Source organism: Phyllostomus discolor, chromosome 7, assembly GCF_004126475.2.
Source record: "Phyllostomus discolor isolate MPI-MPIP mPhyDis1 chromosome 7, mPhyDis1.pri.v3, whole genome shotgun sequence".
NCBI classification, from domain to species: Eukaryota; Metazoa; Chordata; class Mammalia; order Chiroptera; family Phyllostomidae; genus Phyllostomus; species Phyllostomus discolor.
The window spans coordinates 20,405,052-20,411,917 of NC_040909.2; the positions used below are offsets into that span (position 1 = coordinate 20,405,052).

At 40.3% G+C, this 6,866-nt stretch overlaps 1 protein-coding gene across 1 annotated transcript in view; it reads right to left on the minus strand.

Moving 5' to 3' along the window:
- Positions 1 to 6,470, minus strand: part of RARB (retinoic acid receptor beta) — a 359,212-nt gene extending 352,742 nt beyond the window's left edge. Inside the window, exon 1 of the mRNA XM_028517843.2 lies at positions 6,045 to 6,470. Coding sequence (XP_028373644.1) covers positions 6,045 to 6,222 — 178 coding nt within the window. The 5' untranslated portion in view covers positions 6,223 to 6,470. The remainder of the gene's footprint in view (positions 1 to 6,044) is intronic.
- Between the last annotated feature and the right edge of the window lie 396 nt (positions 6,471 to 6,866).

Genomic DNA, 6,866 nt, shown 5'->3' on the forward strand with positions numbered 1-6,866 from the left:
CACAACATATATCGCTAGAGCTTCTGCGACGTGGCCTGACATACATCCTGAAGATGGCCCAGAGGGTGGCCGGCTGGTGGCAATTCTACCCGTTATGTCCATGTACCTGTGCAGAGGTTAATCTCCCATCACTCAAGTTCATCTAAGTGGGTTTTTCTTCATTAAGGGAAAAACGGGTCATATGAAATGTATAGGCACTGTAGATCGATGAATTCATCAAGAGAAATTTGGAACACATCAAAGTTTTCATGTATCACAGCCAACTGTTGTGGTAATTCCAATTTTCACAGGTGCAATTTTCATATGGTAAAAAACATTTTTGTGTCTGTTTAATTTATCTAATTAGTAGAATATCAAAATTAATATGAGCTCTAAACCATCATTCTTTTCTTCATTCTCCTCATTCTTTTTTGTATATTTTTCCAAGCATGCTTTCCCCAGGAATAATCATTAGCAGGATAACTTAAATCCATTCCTGTTTTTATGATATCCTCTGTGGGCTGAAAGCCTATTTGTATTTAAGAAGACACTTCCAGAGTTGAGATTCTCCTTTGGAGTTAATTTGATAAAATTGAACAATAATCTTTTTGTTTCTAACTCATGTTCACATACTCTTGATCCCTTTGGGGTAAAGTTCAACAAACAGAATGAACCCAGCTCCTCACTGGAACTATTCAGAGAATTACACACTATACTCAACCAGAGAGTCTGGGGAAATTGTAGCGATATTAAGAAGAAGACACAAAGATCCCTTTATTTGGGGGGAGGAGGCACTGTACACAAATAATCAATACATATCACCCTTTAAGAAATGAACTCATATAATATGCACATGGTTCTGGGCCTATACAAGACTACTAGAGATATTTGATCATCCCAAAAATGTGAACTCTATTTCTAAATCATTCAGGTAAAAGCATCTACTTCCCTAAGCCTCAGACTTCCAAAGTATCCAATGATCAAAGGCAGATGAAATGAGCTAAATTGTTATATTTGAGTTTACTCACATCCCTAACAAGTTTCTTTTACTTTATTTTGCCCTCTTTTTATTTGGCTTAAAAATGGAAAGGATATAATATTTGACATTTACATACACACACACACACACTTGGTATTCATTAAATACCAACAATATACTAAGCTCAGACACCTTAAAATTAGATGTGATCCTTGTTGAGTGGGGTCACTGTGTATGTTTAAGGACAAATATAACTCACAGTAGAAAGTAGACCAGACCGCAGAGCAAACGATGATGCATAATAGGAATTAATGAGTTGGTTCTAGTTACCATGGTCTGCATGTATTTAAAACAGGATCGACACCTCTGGGCCAATTGTTCTCAACATGGAGTAAAAAAGTCCAGTCTGGCTGCACACGCTGCTTTAGACAACTTGGGTAACAAGGCTCCTCTTAGCTTAAAGTAAGATATAGAAATAAGACTCACTTTATGTCCCATCGTTGATAATTCTAAGACTCACAGTCTTGTCTCTCCAGAGGTTTAGGCCTTTTTAAAGTCCATTTTGGTTTTTTGACCAGACGGCACTTTCTGGTTATTAAAGAACTCTCATTTTAAGGGTGCTGAAGTTAAACTCAGATCATTTTGAGAGTGGCTCTGAAGCCAAAACTCAACAATATTTTCCAGCTCACAACAACCTATAAAAAAGCACACGTGCAGCAATAAAGCAGAACAAGCAGCCATGAATGGAACATTAAAAGAGACAGACGGACAGCTGTCCAACTTTCAAAGAGCTCAGGAACATGAGATTTTGATGTCCCCTGGCATAGTATGCTAGGCTTCCCTCTCGCTGGAAGTCACACTTGTCTGGAAGGGAAAAGCTCTCTGCTCACGGGACAGAACTAAGCAGAGGCGTCTGAAGTGACTCCTTCACTCTGGGGTCCACCCTCCTCTCTCCGTTTTGATGAAAAATGATAGCTACTTCTACAGCCGTTAGTGAAACTGAAGGACTTCCTGAAGCATCATGGAAAGGAGATGCCCATAGTGCACCTGTGCAATTAATCTGAGGGGTTAAGTTGGCCTCACAGTTCAACACACAGGGAAACACATGCACTTTGTGGATCCAAGATTTGGTCTTGGAATTTGGTTCCTACAGTAACTAGCTGTTTAAGCTCTTTGCTTTCTCTAAGCCTCATGGTCTTCATCGGTAAAATGGGGTTACTGCTCACGGCCTGGGAGCAATATTAGGAGGTTATTACAAACAAGTAAGAGTGACATACATTACATGATCAGTGGATTATCCAGGAGGTGTTTGACACATTGCAGTTTTTTATTAATTATTTTAACTCCCTCTTTTCTTATATGTTTCCTGATTTCCAGGCTTATAGAGACTCCATGATACATGAATTAAGGTGGAAGGCAAACAAGAACGTGCACACGGAAGAAGTGCTTTCAGTTCACCTCTCCTTTGGAAATCATTTTTTCCTCCTTTAGAACTGAGTTTCTGAAAAGTGGCCACATCTTTCCCTCTGAATTGGGAATGGTGACAGATGGTCAAGACAATTGCCAAGAGTCTCACGCTGCAGAACAACAGGGTCCACCACTGGCACCAACCAAGGAAACATGGGTGGTTTGTCTACAAATGGCTTGGGGGATGAGGAGAAAGTCTGAGCTATCCATCTCTGGCTGGAGTTGAAGAGTCCTTGGAGAGGACACGATTTCATTCCTTTCTAGAACAACTTTCCTTTCTAATGTAAACCCTCCTTCATCCTTAAAATACTTGACTATGATAATTAAAGGAGACTATTCTTTAAGTGAAAATATTTTATAGTTGATTGGAGAGAGATTCAAAGATGCTAAATAACCAATATGTGGGGTCAAGGACATCTTCGTACTTGGGAATGGGGACATGTGTACTATAGAGAAAAAATGGTTATAAATATATGGAGTTCAGGGTCTAATCTAGAAGGACAGGGGGCCAGAGAATCAGAAGTGAATGGACAGAAGAATAAGAAGTGGGTGTAACATCAGTAGCCACTATGAAAATCACCCTCACTCCCCTTTGAGGTAGAAGGTTCTTGAGGATTTAGAATACATGTTGCCGAAAGAACTTTGCTACAGGGCAGCAGAACCTAGATGTGTACAGATTATGAAAGAAACACCATCCAATCCCGTAGTCCAACGCCATGATCCTTGTTACAGAATCATTCCCCAACGTGTCTGCTCCCTTTGCATTCCAGAGTAGCCGGCTTTTTCACCCAAGTGTGTGTTTTGCTAGTTTTTGAGACTTTATAGAATTTGGCTACCTTCTTAATTAACCTCAGGACATGGATAACAACTTCAAGTTTATTTTTAGCCAAGAGAAAGTCTGTGTGTAACTTTTAAGACCTTACCCTTGTTCCTGGGTTTTTCTAAACCACGAGCTGTAACAAAGACAACTCCCCATTCACGGGCCAACTAACAGACTGAACAGTAACAGTGGCTCCTTTCAGTAATTCTCATTTGAGTGGCTTTCATGTGCTTTGTCTGTAGCTAAAAATAATAAAAGCGTATTAGCCAGGGCTTGAAGGAAGCCAACATTAAAGTTTCCAGCCTGAAATATCTGTACCTTGTCATCTTTCTACTCCTCTAGCTACCTTTGAGTGCAGTTACTCAGCACCCTCTCCCTAAGGCCCTCAGAACAAACTGTCATTAACTGTGTACCCCTTTTTTTATTGAACTGCAAACCCTCTCCTTCCAAAGGTTAAATCATGTGATATTTCCAAGGTTTGACCAGTTGTGATCTAGAAAAATGGCAATTAAATTGCCTCATAGTTTAATCTAGTAGTGATAGCACCTTGTGCTTTATTAGTAACCGGGAAATGAAAAGAAGGGCCTTGTATTGAGAGGTGAAAGGGGCCCTAGATATGACACAGTCCAGCTCACTCAGGGTACAGGCTGATTCTCTGGGGCTCTGACTGGGGGAAGAAATCAGAAAGCTAACATCCCCAGTTAGAGACAGAGCCTGAGTAGATTCTAGATGATTTGATTCCTATCTCAGAGCTCTTACCTTCATAACTGGAGTCAGCAAACTTTTTTTGAAAAGAGTAAGATAGTAAAGGTTTGGGGATTTATGGGCTATATGGTCTCTAACATCATAGCACAAAAGCAGCCACAATGTGCAAACACCTGACTGTGGCCATGTCCCAATAAAACTTCATTTACAAAAACAGATGGTGGGCTGCATTTGGCCTACAGGTTGTGTTGTTTGCCAATTACTGTTCTATAGAATTCTTTGACCTACATATACCTGCAGAGATGGGTGATGCATTTGTACACTGAGAATCTGTTGAGGTGTTCAGCAGTGCCAGTCCAGCGTAGAGATCTCACCCACCCTTCTACTGACTATGCTCTGCATTTTTTTCTTAAGCTCAGTAACCAAAGGAACCTAAAATTGTTTGGATTTGCTTGTGAGCACCCAGGGGCTGCAGGCATCTAAGACTTTGGCATCTGTAATATTAGATCACCCAGGATGGGAATAATACTCATGTCTTTCCTAATTTCTTGGCTACAGTTGCAAAATATGCTTCTTAGAAAAGAAATGCTTTAAGACATGGTGTCCATTGGGCTGGCTGAGCGCTGGAATTAGATACAGATGCTCCTGGGTGAAATTTTAAAAGCTTTAACAATTATTTAGTCAAACCCATTCATGTGTTAGTTGAAATTAACTTTGTCATATCATTTGCATTAGGTGAATGATATTTTGATTACAAAGATTCCTTCCATCTCTCCTGATAGCAAAGAAGCTGCTTTGGCTATGTCTACTCTCAATTGGAACTTGAGAAGCATGGGAGAACGTTATTCTGAATTTTTAAAAAAAATTATAGGTCACATGCTCTGGTCAGAAATCTAAAATACAGAAGGGAAGACTTACAGTCAGGTTGTTCCAAGAAGGAGAACAAGTCTGTGTATGTCAAGCAAGATAATACCATGACAACCATCAACATCTCTATAGTGAAAATCTGTCCATCCATCTGCTCCCCTGTCCACCCATGCACCCAAACATGCAGACTTTCCAACATCCCTCCCCTACTATTGTACCAGGAGCTGAGGGGTCCTAGTTAGGTGGGGTGACCCTCTTCTCTCAATGAGCTGAAAATGTAGTAGGAGAGAGAAGATAAGATAGAAAGAACACAATTGAAAAAAAATTAAGGCAGTACTTCAAAATAAAAACTTCTAAGTACCAAGTAAATATTGGAAGGAATTCCTTTTAAAATAGCAAAATGCAAAATAGTCACCAGGAAGAACTCTGACGTGCTTCTGTTGAGCTATGAACCAGGGAGATTCTGGCATATGTGTCGTGGGTGCCTGACGCAGCACAGTGGATATGATTTTTTTTATCTCCAGAGGCCAAACCAGGCAACCTATTTCTAAAAGGTGGGAAAGCTCACCAGCTCCAAAATTTGTCTGTAAACAAAATTTTTTAAGATCACGTGATAGGGACACTTTCTATGAGTAAGTCATAACAGTCTTGAAGAATTCTAACTCTACTTTTATTCTACTGCACTTTGTACCCAACATTTTAGAAAGGATCGGAAGTAAGAAACAGCTTAGTAGAATCAAAAGTGGTCAAGGACATTTAAAAAGCTTATGTGATTGGAAGTAAAGGTACCTGGGAAGTTGAGAACAATTGGTATTATTAGTACCTGGGAAATGAGTGAGAAAATCAAAGGAAGCTTCACAACCAAAATCGATGTTCAACACAGGATTCTCACTAGTGATTTTTATGGTACCAGCTATTAATTCACTGTTCACATTATCAAGTGGCCAGTGTCATCAGGTATATTGGTCACATATGTTAGTTACATTTTGTGTTTACATTTAATAAAACTGAGCAAAATATCAGCGTAGTTTTGAATGACTCAAATTCTAAAATTCACCGCTTATCTGGTTTCATATTTCTTCCAATAGCACTAAAGGTATAATTCTAGTCCAAGAGAAACCAACATCCAATGGAATGAAAACACCCTGGAGATGAGCCACCTTGCTTTCTCGGGTCCATTAAGCCAACCAACCAAGAGAAAAGAGAGCGCATTCCAGGGGCACTTACTTGCAGGTGATGGGGTGCTGCATCCACTTGGAGGAGGGTGCCCATGAAGGCCATGGAGAGGAGGCAGGGAAAGTCCTCCGATGACGGGCGGGAAGAGTAATGGGTAAGGTGCGGCTGGATAGTGAGTCATGTGTCCACTCACTGCCGGGACAGGACATGCGTGGCTGCTGGTGGTCATGTTTCAGGCCTCACAGGATGAAAGGTGCTGTGGGGTGCGAACACATCACTCCAGGCCTTGAACCAACATTGCAGTGGTCAATTCAGGGCGAGATTTGAGTCTGAGCAGTGTTCTGGACCAAAGGCAAGACAGTTCAGCTGATGACCTGGCTTCTTCCCAACATGGTTTATCCACCTCTCATTTTGCTACGCTGATTTTTCTTTTCTTGTTAGTTTGAGGCTGGAAAATGCTATCACTTTAAAAGTCCAGAGATCCTAATCCTGAAAGAAAGAAAATATGTACATATATTTTACACATCCAAAACATTCTTCTATTAACCAAGTTATGTGAACAATCTCTAATATTAACCTGTCTCCTAATTCCCTGTCATTTTCCTATACTCTCTACTTTAATTTTCTTAAGTGTTCACATTCTAATATAGAACGAAGCTTACACACAGTTTCAAAATAACTCTATCTGATATTAAACAGCAATCTTCATTCTCCATCATTCCTATGATCCTCACCCTGCTTAACTTTTCTCCATGGCACTTAACTCCATCCATTTCACAGGGGGAGTGTTTGTTTTTGCCTGCCTCCCCTGTTAGAATGCACTCAGCAGGAGGGGAAAGGTTTTCTGTTGTGTTAACAGCCATGTTTTAAGCT